Source organism: Rattus norvegicus, chromosome 5 (assembly GCF_036323735.1).
Source record: "Rattus norvegicus strain BN/NHsdMcwi chromosome 5, GRCr8, whole genome shotgun sequence".
NCBI lineage: Eukaryota > Metazoa > Chordata > Mammalia > Rodentia > Muridae > Rattus > Rattus norvegicus.
In genome coordinates, this window is record NC_086023.1 from 127,825,265 (window position 1) to 127,843,814 (window position 18,550).

Consider the following 18,550-nt stretch of genomic DNA (forward strand, 5'->3'; position numbering starts at 1 on the left):
AGACAGGCTTCTCAAGCTCTCTGAGATTCATGGGAGCAGCAACCAGGGCAGCACCCAGGAGTGAAGAGGCCCAACTCCCCATGGATTATCCCAGACAATTCCAGTGAGGTCCTATGTCCACTGCTCCCCCGCCCACTAGAATCCTAAAGATTTCCCCATTTTAAGATTCCTAAATTCTTAGCGGTCCATGACCCTCCTTTTGCCCTTGTCCAGTGGGGTGCAAAGTCTGGCATCCTACTTTGTGAACCATGGCAATGGTCATGGTGTCTTTGACGAGGGAGGGCTACCTGGAAGAAGCATCCAGAGAGGGCCTTGAAGGCCAGGCAGAATTTGGGGCAGCTGGACTGAGTCGCAAGCTTGATCACAGCTTCCCAACTGAATGAAAACCCAGCAGCCAACCCGCTGTCCATTTAATTGGTGTTGCCATAGCAACTTCCATAGCCTACCAGGTTTCTGGGACTGTGCCAGCTCCCCGGATAGCGCCTTACTCCTCACCCCTAACCGAAAGATTATAGGTAGAAGAGGACAGTAGGCTTGGGATCTGGTTCAGTTGGATCAGGTCGTTTGCCTTGAAACCTCATATAAGTTGCCTAGTCTTTCTGGGCCTCAGTTTCTCCATTTGCAGTGAGAAATTACAAGTATCGGAGTGAGTACCGGCGCTGTCTGTGTTTGTATTTGGGCCACAAACTCTCTGCCCCACACTTAACAGTTTATTAGACTATCAGGGTACGAGATCCATACTATTGAAATATTGTAAGGGGGTTGTGAGAAGCAGAGGGGACTGACACTCCTCAAATACAGCCAGAGTCACGATGGGAAAGCCCAGAACATTTGCCTAATGAAAGTGTCATTTGGGCTCTAATTATAGCTCTCTTGATTGGGGACGCCTCTGACCCATCTTCAGGCATCTGCTGGGAGGGGCGCAGGCAGGGAGCCGAGAGACTGGTTCAAGGGAAATGAGTTAGAGATCTGGGTGCTCCTTACAGCAAGTGTGGATTTTTTTTTTTTTTCTTCCTCCGCAGCTAGATGGGGCCCTCCCTCCTTACCTCTGCTCACCGTCCTATAGATCAGGAAGTTCAGGCCTGGAGAGCTGACATCACCCACTTTGCCTGATGCTGTGTGGAGGACCCCGGTGTAACTCTGCTCCTTCAGGGAGACAGGCTGCGAAGGTGGCCCTCCTAAGACCCGCCCTTAGGTTTCCCAGCCACGTGACACTAGTGGTTCCCTATGGCCCAAGTCTCCAGTCTCCTTAGAGCAGGAAATCCCCATTTGGAAGTTGTCTGTCCATGAAACTCAAGTCTCTAAGACTGTAGGCCGGTGAGTAGCCATCAGTTGTACTGGCAACAAACATTTTTCTTTTTTCTTAATTTATTGACTTATGAGTTGGCAAAGGGTTTCTGGAGCAGGGTTCTTGGGAAAGTCATACATACCCTCAGTCACTTCAGGGTTCACAGCGTTATCCAGCAATAGGGACTTTTGCTTCAGCCTCTTAGAAACACTTGACACTGAAACACTTGGACAGGAAGCCAAGGGTGTCCCTTGGGAGCATCTTTTCCTGAGGGAAAGGCTGTGCTGGGATAGGGACCATATCCCGATGAGACATGTGAGTGCCTGTGCATCTCCCAGGGGTGGACTCAGCTCCCCCAGCCACAGTCATTACATTTTCAGTGCGTGGGACGGACAAGAGTAACTGTTTCCTGGGCTGCAAGCGTGTTCCAGGCTTTTGAGGAGAGGGATTTCCATATTGCCTCATGTAAACCACTTTCCAACCCTAGGTAATCATTCAACCCCCTCTTCAGCAGAGGAGACCTAGAGAGCCAGAAGTCAAGTGTCTTGTTTAAGGACCTTAGTAAATGAGATTTGATCCTAGGTCTATCGACTTTAAAATCTGGGCTCCTTGGCCTATACCAACTTACCTATAAGTCTTGACTTCAAGGATCTTTGCTCGACCTACCTGAGCAAAGACTGGGTGGGCACCTCATTAACCTTTCTAGCCATGCCAGGGAAAGCAGCAGTCTCCTCATGTGCACTGGCTAAGCAGGATAGATCCGGAACAAAGTCCAGCTCTGCTCCCTCCATAACTCAGCAAGCGTCTTACCACCCTCCGGGTTTTGCTCTGTGGTCTGGGCAGTACCCACCAGCACTTCTCACAGCTTGGCAGTGGGCAGTGGCGAGGCCTGACCTGGAGCCTGGGGAACCACATCACAAGAGAGGCAGGCATTTGATGTACCTGCCCCTCTCAGGACCCTAGAATACCACTCCTAGAGATGCTTGTCAACTTGTTCTTTTTGGCCTCCTTTCGTCCTGGCCTTCCAAGGCTCTGTAGGGGTGAAGGGACCCGTAGCAAGCACTGCTGGGTCCTTGAGAGCCTGTAATTAGAACTGTCTATTTAGGGACACAGCAAATGCCTTATTAATTATAAAGAAAGGAAGCAGACAGATTGTTTAATCATTGTCCTTGTTGAAAGGTTACGCCGTTAACTGTATAAATATTCATTAAAAGTTCAGTCGGCTGCCTGCTGCACTGCGGGCTGCAGAGCCGGGCCTCCAAGGTGGTGCATCTGGCCAGAGGCTATTTCAGTCACCTCAGCTTTGGGTAAGAGAGTTTGGGACTGACTCTCAGTCCTGTATGGTTTGATGGAAGGACAGGGCTTTGGTCAGACTACAAACTTTTGGTTCAGAGGAACCCAGACTCTGTCTTTCATGTGCTGTGTATATTTGGGGGTTACTAGATGCCTCTGAAGTGGACTGGGTATGTTGTAGATAACAGAAATCTATTGCATACAGTTCTGGTACACACACAGGGCATCACAGATTGGTGTCTGGTGATGGTTCATTCCTCACAGAGGTTGCTTTCTCACCCAGATCTTCATAGCAGAGGGCCACAGAGTCTGCCTCGAACATCTGTATATTGTATGATTGTATCATATTATAATTTCACATCGTACTGTGGTCCACAAGAACATTTTCACACAAATATACATTGTGTTAAGCACGTTCCTTTTCTTCTACCCTCCCCTCTCCTGTTAGCCCCTTTGTTCCTCTAGATAATTTTGCTTCTATTTTAATGTCATATATACACACTTAATTTTATATATCTATATAAAATTAGAACCACAAATGAGAGAAGACATGCAATATTTGTCCTTCGGAGTCTAGTTTAATTGCTTAATATGATTATCTCTGATTGAATTCATTTTCCTGCAAACGACATAACTTTGTTCTTTATGGCTCAAAAAAAAAAAAAAAAAAAAAGGCGTTAGCCCCATCGGTGAGGGCGTTGCTCTCAATGGCTTAATTGCCTTCAAGTGAGGTGGACGTGGGAAAGCAAGCATTGAACGGGAGAGGCTGACCCACTTACATGCGTGTTACTATGGCCATGGCCCTTTCTACTGTGAGGCTTCGCTTTACGAGTGGGTAGTACCTCGTGCTCACCTTCTCCACCTACCTGTTGCTTTCTTGGGGGGCTGCAAATATTTGAACCCCTGTTTCCCTAGGGTGCTAACTCAGGGGTTCCCCCATAGAGGTATCCAGGAGCTGCTATGGTTGATACCAAAATGCAGGTTCCAGGGCCTGGAGCAGTGCCTCAGTGGTTAAAAGTGTGTTCTGCTTTTCCAGAGGGCCTGAGTTCGGGTTCCACCACCCAGGGATCTAATATCCTCTTTCCCTCCCACTACCAGCACCCGCACACACATAGCAGACACAAATTCACTGGAAGAAAAATATAAAGCTTTTTTAAAATGCAAATTCCTTGGCCCTCAACATCTCCATTCAGTCACCATGACCTGGAGCCCAGGAACCCCAGGAACTTGAACCTCTAACAGCCCCTCAGCTCCTGCCCCTTGGTTAGTACCTCTTGGTCAGCTGGTCAGCTCCAGCTGCTTCATGTTCTGAAGCATCAAGATGTGCTCGTGGTTCTCCAACACTGACGACAGACGTGCTCTCCCCAAATGCCCATCCCCCTTCATCACCCCACAAGACAGCCCAAAGCGGCTTTTGGGTTTCTCTGTGTAGCCCTGGCTGTCCTGGAACTCATTCTGTTTGGCACTGAACTCAGAGATTCGCCTGTCTCTGCCTCCTGAGTGCTGGGACTAAAGGTATGTGCCACCATCTTCCAGCAAATGTGGCCATTTTAGAAGCTCACTGAGTATCAGTGCTTTCCAGAGCTCTGCCTGACAGTTAATTCTGTAGTGTGAACTCTGTGAACACTACGTTCCCAGCCTGCCCTGTACTCAAGGTATTCCATGGGATAGCTTTGGGATCCGCTCTCCTCACACCGCCATAGTATGTGATCACTGGGGACCTTGACTTAGACACCTGCCACTGCCACTGCCACTGCCACTGCCCCTGCCCCTGCCCCTCCCCCTGCCCACTGCCCCTCCCCCTGCCCACTGCCCCTGCCCCTCCCCCTGCCCACTGCCCCTCCCCCTGCCCCCTGCCCCTCCCCCTGCCCACTGCCCACTTCTCTGTGCCTTTTCTTGCATCTGCCCACTTTTATTCATCTCTTGCACCTTTCATTCCAGCCATAGACATAAAATGAGAGGAAACAGATCATAGATCAGAGTGAGACATAAATCACCCTTCTTCTAGGGGTATGAAACTGTGGCCAGTCTCTGCTGTCAGACAAAGCTGCCAAATGCTCATGCCATTCTTGTGTGTGCGTGTGCGTCTGGAACTCAGGACGTCATATCTGGTATCCAGCAGTGTTCAGTGTTATTCATTTAATGGATAAACAAGACTCGGAGTCTTATTGGTTATGTGTGGATAATAATACCCGGGTACACGTATTAAGCCTAGGCTGAATGTTCTTCTAAACGTTTTACAGACTTTAATCTGGTCATCAAAGCGATCCTATGCAGCAGGTCATTGTGTCATCTACACTTGGTTGACACAAAGAGAAGTATGTTAGGCCAAGGTCACGTGGCCAGCGAATGACTGAGCTGTGATTCAAGCCCAGGCAGCCTTCAGAGCCCACAACCTTACTTTCCATGCTGGAGGCCGAGACATAATCCTCACCCTGCTGGGTTATTATAAAGATTAAATGGAGGCGTCTAGCACTGTGCCTGGCGTCATCTAGACCTGAGGCCGGGACTCCTGAACACGGTGGAGGGCAGCAGGGAGCCAACCAGAGGTCATAGCTGCATCTGCCTCGGCTGTCATGTGAAGCTTCCCCCAGTCCTGAACGGGGTACTCATTCTTCCAAATTGAGAATCAGCCCAGGGGCTCTAGGCCCCTGATTGAGTCAGCCTCTGATTGCAGCTGCAGTAATTATAGCTGTGCAGTCCCGCTGGGCCCTGCACGTGGAGGCTGCTCGCCACGGTAGAGGCTGCTCACCGCGGTAGGCTCGGCACCATCTTTGGAGAGACTCGGATTGTTACCACTAAGGTTTTGATGAGCCCTCTAAGCCCACAGGTTCAGATCACAGTTGCTGATCTGGAAGGTAAACTGAGGTCCAGTTAGTCATATCTTACCCGGAGGCACACGGTTGGAGCGTATCAAGGGTGGGATTGCTAGATCTTTAAAGGAAGACATCTGGGGGGCCCTCAGGTCAAGAACAACGTGCGTGCCTTGGACTGGGAGACCCTGAGAAGGTGTTAGGCAGGGCTGTGTGGGGCGAGGTCGGATTTGGAAGACAGAGCCTTTAGTACAGACTGGCTTCCGATGAAGACATGGAGCCGGAGGGCCCTATCGGACTGCCGGGCTTTAGGCCAAGTAGCAGGACTGATTGGTGCTATGGCCCGGCCCGTGTCACCCTTAGCTAAGCCGTGCGCGGATGTCTGTCTCCACAGCCAGTGAAGAATGTCCTGCCGAGAAGCTAAGCTGCGGACCCACCAGCCACAAGTGTGTGCCTGCCTCATGGCGCTGTGACGGGGAGAAGGACTGTGAGGGTGGAGCAGACGAGGCCGGCTGTCCTACCTGTGAGTCCAGCGCCACTGGTCAGGCAGCCTCAGGAGCGCTGACCCCTTCTTGGGAGGGCTTCAGGGAGGGAAGAGTAATGATAAGAACATTAGAAACACACGGCTGGGCACTTAGGAGACATGTTCTTCCTTCATGACCACCTCATGACTAGCCATTACCATCCCCATTTAATGGACAAGGAAACTGAGGCTCAGACGAGGGAGGAAATATGCCCAAGGCTGAGGGGGTGGAACTGAGATTCAAATTCAGGTCTACACGCAGCTTTTTACCATGTCTGACATCTGCTCATCCATTCTACAATTCTGCCGTTTCTCCTGATCTCCAAGCAAGAACAGGGGGACCCAAAACTGGGCTGTCTGAAATGTGGTGTCTTGTGCCAGGGCACTGGCAGCACTGGGGATAGGGCTCGTGCTCACAGACTCTCGGGGTGTGAAGGACGACTATGGCCGAAATCTCAGACTGGGGCGCATGTTGCATGCGGCGAAGCAGCCTCAGCAGGGACAGATGGAAGTGGTCACTGGGAAGGTTCCACATGGCTGAACTTCAAACACAGGATTATCTCTTTCTCAGAGAGCAGTCCAGCAGGGTTTGGGCTGAGGGGTGGGGGTAGGGGTGGAGGGACTCTGTGTGGCCCGACTCATTTCACTTTTCTGGGTACCTATGATGTGCCAGGTCTGGAGTGAGGTTCTGAAAGGACAATGAGGTAATCCCACAGTCTTCCCCTGGGGACTACAGACTGGCTGTGCTGCTAGCCTGGGCTGAGATGTACGTGGTCATTTAGTAGGGTATATGCCAGGCACTTGCCGGTCGCTGGCTCTCCCAGGCGCTTGCCCGTCACGTCACCGCCTCTCCAAGCATCTCCCCACTCCCCACTCTCTCCCTATCCACCAATCCTGGTCCAGGAGCCAGGCCATCTCCTCTTGAGGCTTCTGAGATTCCAAGTGCAGAGGTTTGATGGCTCTGAAGCAGAGGTGGGGGCATGGGTCCTGGCTAGGCTCTACACTCTAAAGCTTCAGTTGGGATAGTTCTGTGAGAACTCATCCACCCATGACAGCCCCCACCCCAACCCCAGCCTCGTAGTCACATGATCCTTCCAGTATAAGGCTACTAGCTACATTGCAGGTGGACAGGGCGTTTTTGGGACCGGAGCATTTCCTGTTAATTAAAGAAACCAAAGCTGAGAGAAGGTCCTCTCAGGCTCACTGTGGCCTGGGCAGGGAAGGACACTGTCGTGCTCTAGTTCTCTGAGAGTTCTCCAGCTCTGTTCTGCCTGTGAATGTGGGAGTGGGATCTGCCAGTCACTGTCAGCTTCAGAACCTTGCTGGGAATCCATTGCTATGAAGCACTCCTCTCAGAACTCTCAGAAGACGGAATCTTCTCTTCCTAGGCTTGTTTAAACTGTCTAGACAGGCAGGCGGGTATCAGCAGCAGCAGCAGCACCATCTTGGGGGCTGGGTTACCAGAGAGCAGGTGCTTTCCCCTCTGGTGCCACCACATCCCAAAAGCCCAGAGGGGGAGAAATGCAGCCATCAGGGGCTCTGTAGAACTGTCAGAAGAACATGACATGATCTGCTGACACTGTAACACCGAAGACATTTTATTTTATGTTCAGTAACTGAAAATTGACATCTTGTCACCAGAAAATAGAAACGTGGGCTCCGGGCGCCCCCATGTGGAGAGTTGGGGAACTGCTACCGCCCTGTTGGTGGTGACCATAGCTACAGCATTCCTGACCCCCTGGAGCCTTCAGCGAGGGAGCTCTAAAGTGGGGGAGGAGGCAAGGGATGCCTTGAAAACACCCAAAACCAACCAACCAAACAAACAAACAAAAACAAAAACAAGGAAACAGAGTAGACAGTAATGCGCTGGAACCTGAGTTCCGGTTCTCTTATCACACGTGACGGTGAGTAAGGCGCTCCCCTCTGAGCCTCAGGTTTCCGGCTGGCTGGCCTCTAAGGTCTTTCCTGTGGACTCCAGACTAGCCTATCAGAGAGAGGAAGCCCAGGCTGCAGACAGGACCAGAACCTGTTCTTTAATTCCTTCATTTACACCCTGCAAGGGGCCTCCGTACCTGTCCTTAGAATAAGGGAGTGTGAAGGACCCAGACATGTGGGTGGCTGTGAAAGGCACACAGAAGGCAGGCTGGGGCAGAGGGAGATTTCCCAAGCTGGGAAACAGAAGCACGTGAGGGATGCAGGTGGATTTGGCCCCATGCAGTGGAAGAACTCTAATTTAGAAGCAATGGTAGGCTGCAGTGGGTTCCGGAAGATGAAGCAACTTGAACAAAACCTTAGAGAGGAACTGTGTGCCCCGGGTCTAGCAAATCATCAAGGTGGTCGTAGCTGGGGAATGTTCAGGAGTGAGTGAGGTGTGGGGACCAGGGTAGTAGATGCCAGGCTGGAGAAATAAAATAGCTCTTCAAGCTGTACACACAACTATGCCGCAAACGGACAAACCCCTGCCCTGTCATCTGGTGCCAGTCACGTTACAGATGATTTCCTATCCTTCAAGACAATAGCGCTGTGCAACCTTGGAGCCCCACTCTGCCCCACCATGTTTGCTAGCTGCAGGGCAGAGACTCAGAATGGGCAATTGTGACCCAAGGTCAGCTCCCCTTTCGAGTCTCCAGCAGGACCTATTCCAGCCTGTAGGTGAGGGTCAGAACTCCCTGTACCCTTGTAGCAGCAGAAACAACGGGCTGGGTCACGAGGGATGGGATCTGGCCGGCCGACCGGCTCTCTGTCCTGCGCAGTGTGCGCCCCGCACGAGTTCCAGTGCAGCAACCGCTCCTGCCTGGCCTCTGTGTTCGTGTGCGATGGTGACGATGACTGCGGCGACGGCAGCGACGAGCGAGGCTGCTCGGACCCGGCCTGCCCGCCCCGCGAGTTCCGCTGTGGAGGAGGCGGCACCTGCATCCCTGAGCGCTGGGTCTGCGACGGCCAGTTCGACTGCGAGGACCGCTCGGATGAGGCCGCTGAGCTCTGCGGGCGAGCGGGCCAGGGGACCACGGCCACGCCAGCAGCCTGCGCCCCTACCACCCAGTTCACCTGCCGCAGCGGCGAGTGCATACACCTGGGCTGGCGCTGCGATGGCGACCGCGACTGCAAGGACAAGTCTGACGAGGCCGACTGCTGTAAGCCCCCTCCGTGTCACTCAGTCCCACCCAGAGCCTGCTGATATGATCTTCCTACTGGGAGTACAAACCCTGCTTTAACAGAGACTGGGAGAATGAAGTGACTTGCGGGAGGTCACATGGCTGCTAAGGAGTGGAGCTCAGTCAGGTCTGACCCCAGAAGCCAGGCTTCTTCACTAGTACCTTTGTCTCTGCTGTGTGGCCATTCCATCACACCCGTTGCTACCCCTTTTCTGTTCCAAGGAGTCTGGCACTGGTTCCTACCCTCCCCACCCCCAACCTCCCCTCACCTCTGTCCTAGGAGTGCCTTCATACCGACATTGTCAGATTCTGTTCACCGTCCCAGCTATGTTGGGTCCCTTCCAGGCCTTCCAGATCCCCGCTGCTCTCTTACAGGCACGACTCACACTGTGCTTTCTTCATTTGTGCGTTTCCCATCTCTCTGCACCTGAGCTTCTGGAAATGGGCTCTTAGTCTCCGGGCTCCCCACCAACACCCAGCACAGTGCCAGGTTCAGAAAAGGTTGGCTGAGTGGACTAAATCACTAAGTCATGAGCACCGGGACTCAGTGGAAAACCTCATGTCTGTGCTGAGGTGGTGGACAGGGAAACAGGAAACTGGAGTGCTGTGTGACCTTTGGCAAGGCCTTCCCCCTCTCTGAGCTTCAGTCTCCCCATGTGTACACTAGAGATGTTTTGGGTAGGTGTCCTTTGAGGCCTCCTAAGCTCAGACACTGGTTCACTCTTTCCAGGGGTGGATAGGACATGAGGTGGCGGGGAAAGATGTCCTGGCACCACGTGGGTCCTGACCTCCTCTTGCCCCTGTCTCAGCAGCACCAGGACCCTGCCGTGAGAATGACTTCCAGTGTGGGGATGGGACTTGCATTCTTGCAATCAAACGGTGCAACCAGGAGCGGGACTGCCTGGACGGGAGTGATGAAGCCGGCTGCCTGCAGGGTGCGTGTGGTTGTGGCAAGGGTCCTCTGTGAGGAAAGGCTCGTGCCCCTCCCAAGCTCAGAGAGAACAGAGCTGGGGGAGCTCTTCCCTTGATCTCTGACCCTTTCAATGTCCCCTGCCCCTCATCCCTGGGGATCTGGGATCCAAGAACTGGACTTTTGATTAAGGATTTTGTAAAAGCTGAAGAGGGGTAAGGGGGCAAGGCTGGGCACTGCAATCTAACTTCCCCGTGTCGTGTCTGTCTACACTCAAGCTTCCTTGTGGCCTTTCTTACTTGTTCCCAGACCAAAGCCTGCCCCCAGTGACAGTCCCTCTCAGTCTCTGGTGGCTCTGTTGGTCACCATCTGCCTGGCAGGGATAAAGACCCTACCACCCTTCTTCTGGGAGAGTTCATTTCAGAGTAGTGAAGGCAACGAGGCAGTGAGGTTGCCTTATCCCAGGTTTGTGGGGCAGACATTCCCCCGCGGGACTCCCAGGGCTCTTAAGTGCCTCCAGGACCGACAAAGGCCCCTGTGTGGACATATGAGTGTCTGTCCTAAGGTCCCTTAAGAGACTGAGACCTGTTGGGGTTAACCTTTGAACTCTGTGCATTTTCTGTGGGCCTTAGTTGGCCTTGCCCAGCCTTGTGCTTCCCACCCAACTGTCTCACCGGCACTGTCCCCTCTCTTGTCTGGCCCGACAGAGTCAACTTGTGAGGGTCCCCGCAGATTTCAGTGTAAGAGTGGCGAGTGCGTGGACGGCGGGAAAGTGTGTGATGATCAGAGGGACTGCCGGGACTGGTCGGATGAGCCTCAGAAAGTGTGTGGTATGCTATCTGTCTACACCTAACGGCTGAACTAATGCTCTCACCTTGCTCCCTCCTGGCATCCAGGCTGGAGCCCTCTTACCCTCTCGACCATGTGCTCTCCCATAGCCTCATAACGGGCCATTTGTCAATGGAATCGCTCGGTCTATATGGCTGCAAAGCCCCGGGGCCCTCTTTTGCAGTCGACATGCTCAGATTAGGCTGCTTCTCACAAAATCAGCCTCCTCATTTCAGCCTCATGCAAACTGAGTGTGTGCCCTCTGCAAGTTTCTCCCTTCCTCTGTGTTCCTGCTCTGCTGATCTAGCCATGGCCTTGGCCCCTGAGCTCTTCCAGTCCATGGCAGGACACCGTACAAAGTCAAAGGCTGGAACAAGCAGCCAGGGAGCCTGCTAGGAGCCTATCCCAGCAGCACAGCACAGGCCAGGCCTGGATGGGAGCAGGCAGTGTCCCCTTTCTAAGAGCTCGGAGTTGCAGTCTAACTAGAGAGAAGTAGGGTGAGTCAGCTCTCCGAGGACTAGTGAGGAGAGCAGAGGCTCTGAGCTGGAGGCGAAGCAGGAGCCCTTGTGTGTGCAGAAGAGTTCGTGAGTCAACTCTGCTCGTCTCAGGCCAGGATTTAGAGAATTGGACAAAGGAATCCCCAGAGAACAGACAGATTGGCCCCTCCTTGTCCTCTCTCCTGGAAGACCACCCGCATCTCCTGGGTACTCAGAGGAACACCCCAGGACCAGCTTTGCTCCCCTACTGAAGATGTAAATGAAGTCAGACTGACTGAAAGGAAAGTAGTTAAGCAAAGCCCACTGAGCCTCTGCCTGGGCTTGCAGGGACGGATACCCGGATACCCCGCTGCCCACAGAAGGGACCCGTGGAGAGGGGGACAGGGAAGCAAGAGCAGCTGAACCTGCTTCCCCACAACACTCAGATCTGCAGTTACCTAGGGACTACTAACCTACCAAGCTCGCTGTCCTCATGCATGACATGTCAAAGAGAAACATGTGCTTGTCTGTGTCCACCTGTGTTCTTTTTGTCTGTGCTGGCGAGAGACAAGTATCCATACCCACCTCTCTGAATTACTGCATCCATGCATCTCTGCCTGCAATTCTATGTCTGTGAAGCCTGCAGACCTATGCCTCTGCGCATAAGCGTGTGTGTGTACGTGTGTAGGTGTGTGCATGCAGGTGCGTACCGTGCTGGGGACGGTGACACCAGATGCTACTCAGGCCTCCAGCCTCTTCCTTCCTCTCCCGGCTACACAGAATTAGAGAAGCACACAGATTCCCTTCAGGCCTTCCAAAGAAGACGATCATGGATAAACTAACCGGGGGTCTCCTAGCTTTTCTCTCTCAATCCATGTTGGCCTTGAGACACCCCACGCCTTCTTTCATCAGAAGCCGCAGTCATTCTGAGCTCTTCCTGGGCAGCGCCACCCTACACATACCCCGTGGCTGAGTCCAGCAAATAGAACTGCGGGTTGCTGCGACCTGCAAAGAGAGGAAGGAAGTGGGTGGGTGCGGGACTGAGGCAGCGAGTGGACGGGAAAACAAATGGATGGATGGTGCTTGTGGGATAAGAAAACCCAAGACAGGTGACAGAGGGTGTGAGTGACCAAATGGTTCCTTGTGGGAGCTCTCCTAGAAACTCGTCCGAAGCTACCATGACTCACACCATCTCCAGAAGTCTGGGGCTTCCCAGGGATGGACCTGACTGAGCTACTCCCAGTCCCCCAAAGTCATGGGCTTGATGTGCTCTTGTTCTTTCAGTTGCACCAATATTCCAGGGAAACAGGAGGAGGCCCAGGGGTAAAGGGGACATTCCCTAAGCATGGCTCCGGCTGGAGGTGGGATGCCCACAGCTCTGCATGGCCTGGGATGGGCAGCTCCGACCAGCTGGGTGCATGGCCACGGCTGGCCCCGCTCAGCTTTGCTTTGCTTGGCTGGAGTAACAGTGCATGAGCCTGGTGGGAAAGGGCTGGTCGCTGTGGTACTTCCGCTGGCTTGTGGGATTAACTGTCTGTGATTCTAAGCTCAGAAGGTGCTGTGAGAAGTTGGTAAGCCTTGGTCCTGGCCTCCCCTAGGACCCTCCAGAAGGTGGTGAGGGAGCAGAGAATGAGGGACCAGACCCAGATGAGCTCTTGGCATCCCTTCACTCTTTGCAGCACTTGGTAATCCTGGTCTAGGCTTGTGGCATGGTGGTTCAGTGAGACAGGTCAGAGAGGAGTTGAAAAGGCTCCATCGTGTAAATCCCGGTAGGAGAGAATTTTGACTTGGCCACAGGCATATTTAAAAAGTGTAGCCTAGAGACTCAGCTGTAGCAAGTAAGGGCATTCTGCACTGTCTGACGTCTGACAACTGGCAAACCAACTCTGGGCCCTGCCTTAAGGACGCACACAAATAGTTGGGAACCAGAAGTCAGCAGTTTACAGAGATCCGAGGGAGCCCCTGCACCTTGGCTGGCCCCACAGAGCAGAGCTGGGAAGAGGAGCAAAGCTACAGGAGGCAGTACGTGGAGGAAGAGATGTGTAAGGGCAGCAGCATTCCAAAGTGGTGTCCCCTGCCTCCAGAGCCCCTCGGACCTGGAGAGGGATACATAGAGGCATTTAGAAGGCATCTGGGGGGTGTCCCAGGGGTAAACATTATACTTGCAAGCTTAGGCGTAAGGGTTAGAAGGAAGAAGGAACTGTAAAAACCGTGTTTGTGAAAGACCTCAGAGGTCCAGGTAAGACCTAGTTGCTTCCAGTCTAGTAGCAGATGGAGCCCTGGCCTAGGAGGACCAGGACCCGTGTTTTCTTTGTTCCACTGGTGGTGTCTAATTGGGGAGCCTGCCCTTGGAGGAGCCTCCTTCCCAGTCACCTGGCTATTGGTTCTATGCAGCTTCCTGGTTTCCTGGTGGTGGGTGTCTGCTGCCCTTAGGCTTGGCTTTGCTCTGGGCCACTTCCCTGCCTCTCACGGGGAGGTCAGCAGCCTTTATCCCTCCCCAGGGCTGAACGAGTGTCTGCACAACAATGGTGGCTGCTCCCACATCTGCACTGACCTCAAGATCGGCTTTGAGTGTACATGCCCAGCAGGCTTCCAGCTCTTGGACCAAAAGACCTGTGGTGGTGAGCCCTCCCCCGTCTACCCAAGCACATGCAGAGCCTCCTGCTAGTTCTGACTTCTGGTCTTTTCGACAGACATTGACGAATGCCAGGACCCAGATGCCTGCAGCCAAATCTGTGTGAATTACAAGGGCTACTTTAAGTGTGAATGCCACCCCGGCTATGAGATGGATACGCTGACCAAGAACTGTAAAGCTGTAGGTACGGACTTCCTAAAGGATAGGGAACAGCTCTGGGGCGGGAGGTTGTCTAGAAAACACCAAATCTCCACATATGTGAGGAGTGGCTAAACACACATGTACACTCAGAAAGCAAATGGGTCACACGCAGTGCTCAAAGTACAAGTGAACATCCATGCACGATGTGCTGCATGCTGACACCCACGGGCATGGTTAGGCCATCTGTGATACCTGCAGCCCACATTAGCACAGCACAGTGTATAGGCACAAGCTTGCTTAGACCACAGAGCCAGTAGAGCCAGAGAGCCACAAAGAGCAAGACGTGGGCAGTTCTCCGTATTGATCCACTCATCCAGCTGACGTAATTATTTAGTTCTTCATATTAAATGCAGTAGCACTGCTGTAGGTGCTGAGATTCAGTCAGCAAATGGCATGCTGTGCTTGCTGGTGACCGAGGCAGACAAAAGAAATAAGATAGCTAGACAAAATATAGCTCATGGCAGGTGGCAAGTCAGGCAAAATAAAGTAGGGAATGGAGTCTGAGAGAATGGTGGGTTATGGTTTTAAACAGAATAGTCAGGGACGCTCTCCATAAGGTGACATTTGAATGAGAAACCGGTGGAAGTGAAGGGGCGAGCAGGGACAGCATTCCAGGCAGAAGGAACAGAAAGCGGAAAAGCCCCAGGCAGGGAGCATGCTCGGACTTTGAAGGAGTTACGAGGAAGCTGGTGTGGTTGGAACGAGGACACTATGGAGAGGTGAAGTCAGAGGTGTCTGGGGCACTCCCCAAGAGCCTTCTAGACTGCTGTACAGACGGGCTTGGTTTCTCCTGCGTCTGAGAGAAGCCCTCAGAGGGTTCCGAGTGGAAGGGAAATGCACTGTCAGGTTTAGGCTCTGCCCGGCTTCACTGCTGAGAACAGACTGCAGAGGGCCAGAGGGAACCATGTGTTGCCATGGTACCCCAGGAGAAAGGTTTGGAGAAGGCTGGTTGCTGTGAGAGTGTTGAGAAGCGAACAGATGTGTGTGTGTGTGTGTGTGTGTGTGTGTGTGTGTGTGTGTGTGTGTTTTGAAGGCCAAGCAACAGGATTTGCTTGTACATTTAATGTGGGGTTCTAGAGAAAAATGAATCAGAGTATTCCAAGGACAAATAACTTGGGGTGGGGGTGGGGTGAAAGAGGCCAGTGTAAGAGGAGCGCAGGCTGTGTGTGCCACAGGTTGAGTGTATGGAAACCGTAGCGCTCCACATGGAGGTGCTGAACAAACAGTTTAGTCAAAGTGTGGATTTTCCCACAAACACTTGAGAGAACACATAGATACGGTAACACAGTAGGTACAATACTTGATATGAAACCCAGAAATCCTAAAATATCCCGTCTACACTGCACTCTAGCACCTTCACCCACTAACCTGTCTTTACTTCCACCCGGGACAGGAGTGCCATGGCCCGTATGTAGGTGACAACATTCTGAAAAAAGTCATGTGACTATCTAAGGGGCAGTCATACAAAAACTCAAATCATGAACACACAGGTCCCTGTTGTTGACCCAGCCCTCAATAAAATTTATAAGGTGCTCCCTGTCCCAGCTTACCACCTCGGAGAGGCAAAGTCATGGCTGTAATTTGGGGTAAGCAAAGTTCTGGTTTGTAGGTGACCTAGCAGACCTAGAACCCAGCTTTGCATCTGGCGCTTCCTGTACTTTGAGCCCCATTTTCTGGCTGTTTGTATTACCGCTCCCTCTTTCCCCTTACCCCAAAAGTTTCCATCACTACACACACCCTGATTGGTACATGGCTCTGGACTGTGCCCATCCTGTCCCTATTAGCCTGGCACAGATGCACAGAAATGGGGCCAGGTCGCTGACCGAAGTGTGTTCTAGAAAACATGGGAACTGTGCCTAAGAATTGCCTGATATGTCTCAAAACCACCTGTGGGCGGGGCAGTGCAGTGTCCTTAAAGACCTCTGTCTGGGACACTAATCTTCCAGACGGAAGTCAAGAATATCCAGGCCCCCATGTGACCTTCTGAATCTAACTCTGGAGTCTAAAAATGGGTTTTGAATATACATGGTCAGTTGTATGTTCTGTCCAGTGCATGTATGGGATTTGTCAGATGCCACATGTCCTAACCCACTGGGCTATCTTTCTAGGACCTTTATGCGCCTTAGGTAGGCCGTTTTTGCAGGATGGCGAGCGGAGCCCCGAGCAGAACGGATAGTGTTCTCTGGAAAGAAACACACTCTGGGGCAAGGGAAAGACTTAAAAAGCACCAGAGTCAGTGAAGCTGGGCCGGGAAGGGCAGGTAGCTTAGCTGGAATCCCTGAGGACTCAAGATGACTAAGATCTGGCCTCTGCCTGATCCCACACATCACTACTGGTCACCTTTTTGCACTCATGAGTTCTAAGGAGACCTCTGACCCCACTGGGCAGTTGGGAAGACTTCCTGGATGGCAGTACCCTAGTCATCACTGGGTGCTCCAGTGGAATCCAGGATGCTGCCGACGGCCTCAGTGCAGGCACGAGGACGCACTTGGGAGTTTGTACCTGATAGAGAGTACAGTTGTGGTGGTACTCATTCGTCTGCCCTCCAGCCTGTGAAGTAGGGGCCGTCATTCCCTCTTCCTACAAATGAACCTCTCGCCCAGCAAACGAGGGGCAGAGACTTGGTCCCCTGGGCTCCCTGCCTCCTCCATTGACACTGCTTCCCTGCATGGCAGCTGGCAGGAGCCCATCCCTAATCTTCACGAACCGACACGAAGTACGGCGAATAGACCTGGTGAAGCGGGACTACTCACGCCTCATCCCCATGCTCAAGAATGTCGTGGCGCTGGACGTGGAAGTGGATACCAATCGAATATATTGGTGTGACCTTTCCTACCGCAAGATCTACAGGTGAGTGTTTTGCACGCTGCAGCCAAGCATGGGAGGCTTGAGGGAGGGGCAGCTGGCAGGAGGATGGCTGGCCTCTGCCTCTCAGGGCAGAGTTGGGCTTGACAAGGGATATAGAATCAGAGCAGGAGTGGAAGGACCAGGACTCACCAACCTGTGGGAAAACAGCCTTGAGTCCACATCCTAGACTGTGTCTGACCCCTGGTGGCCAAGCCGTGAAGTGCAGGACAGAGGAAATGAGGGAAAGGAGAAACCTCCTTGGGTTCTCCATGGAGAACCTGCGTTCTGGACCCTGGGAACTCAAGATGACTAAGATCTGGCCTCTGTCTGGAGGAGCCCACATATCACTACTGGTCACCTTTTTATAGTCATGAGAGAAAGTTCTAAGGAGACTTCTGACCCAATTTGGTGGTTGGGAAGACTTCCTGGATGGTAGTACCTTGGTCATCACTGGGTGCCCCAGTCATTGGCTGTGAGTTTAGCACTTGGGACCCTCCTCAAACATGTGAGAAAGTCTCTCTCCTGTCTGTCTCAGATGCCATAATATCCGGCTCCCTGCATATCTGGGCCTCCTTGGAGAGTTAATGCTCTTTTTTGCCCTTGAGATCCTCTTGGCAGGACTGCTGATAACCGGGCATTGGGTAGACATTGAGTCACTGTAGAAAGAAAGATGGGATGGGATGGGTGGTTAGACAAGACAAGCAACTGCCAAGTGAGATCGGGTATGGGGGTGTGGGGGCTGGGCAGCCTGTGGTTGAGCGACAGGAACGGGAACTCACGGTTTGCAATGCATTGAGTAAAGCTGCCCGTGTGAAATCTCAGAGTGCTTTGCAGTCTGGACCTTAAGAGAATTCCCGGGATCCGCAGAGTGAGAATTACGGATGGCGGCAGGCAGTATGGAAGTAATAACAGAGACAGAGTGCAGTAGGCGCGGGGACAGCAACCTGATGCCTCCTGTGTGTTTGTGTGGTCCCTCTCTCTGCTGTGCAGCCTCCTGCAGACTGCATTCCTCTCACCTCTGCGTGTTATAACCTCCCCCTCAGCACTTTCCCTTCCTTCCCTTCTTTTTGTGACCATCCTTTCTGCAGCTGCCACGGTGATCTAACATTCCCAGCTATGATCTCGGAACCACTGGGTTCCCACCCTTGTCCCAAGATGATCCAGTTCCTTAGCAGTGCGCTCAGTGCTGTCAGGATGCAGCTCTCGCCTGAACTCATCCCCAGTTTTGCATCCCATAAACCAGTTCTGCCACACCAAACCCCGCATCCTTTCTGAACCTCTGTGTGTCTACACTTGTGTATACTGGTCTCTTTGTGTGTTTGGTTTCATTGTTTGTGCCCCTGGTGATCTAGTCCTTCAAGACTCAACCACAGAGGCTTCTCCCACTCTGCAGGATGGTGCAGTCTCCATTTCCCTGCTGCCGTAGGCTTCCACACTGCATTGTACCTGCCTGCAAGCTTCTTCCCCCACTAATTGAGCTCCTCTAGGCCAGAAACTAGCTGATTCAGCCCGGGTCCCTTACCCTGGTGGCTCAAGGAATGTGTTGAGTGGAGATTAGTCAAGTTCCTCTAAAACCCACTG

General features: G+C 52.6%; 1 protein-coding gene across 21 annotated transcripts in view; it reads left to right on the top strand.

Moving 5' to 3' along the window:
- Lrp8 (LDL receptor related protein 8) overlaps window positions 1–18,550 on the top strand; it is a 71,972-nt gene that overhangs the window by 33,029 nt on the left and 20,393 nt on the right. For 2 of the 21 annotated variants that reach the window (XM_006238570.4, XM_006238567.4), the window contains exons 4-11: window positions 5,789–5,917; window positions 8,671–9,051; window positions 9,882–10,007; window positions 10,690–10,812; window positions 12,571–12,609; window positions 13,788–13,907; window positions 13,980–14,105; window positions 16,798–16,972. In XM_006238570.4, coding sequence (XP_006238632.1) covers window positions 5,789–5,917; window positions 8,671–9,051; window positions 9,882–10,007; window positions 10,690–10,812; window positions 12,571–12,609; window positions 13,788–13,907; window positions 13,980–14,105; window positions 16,798–16,972 — 1,219 coding nt within the window. Of the gene's footprint in view, window positions 1–5,788; window positions 5,918–8,670; window positions 9,052–9,881; window positions 10,008–10,689; window positions 10,813–12,570; window positions 12,648–13,787; window positions 13,908–13,979; window positions 14,106–16,797; window positions 16,973–18,550 lie in introns of those variants that run through there. The other 19 variants (XM_039111150.2, XM_039111153.2, XM_063287975.1 and 16 more) reach the window with 15 other exon arrangements.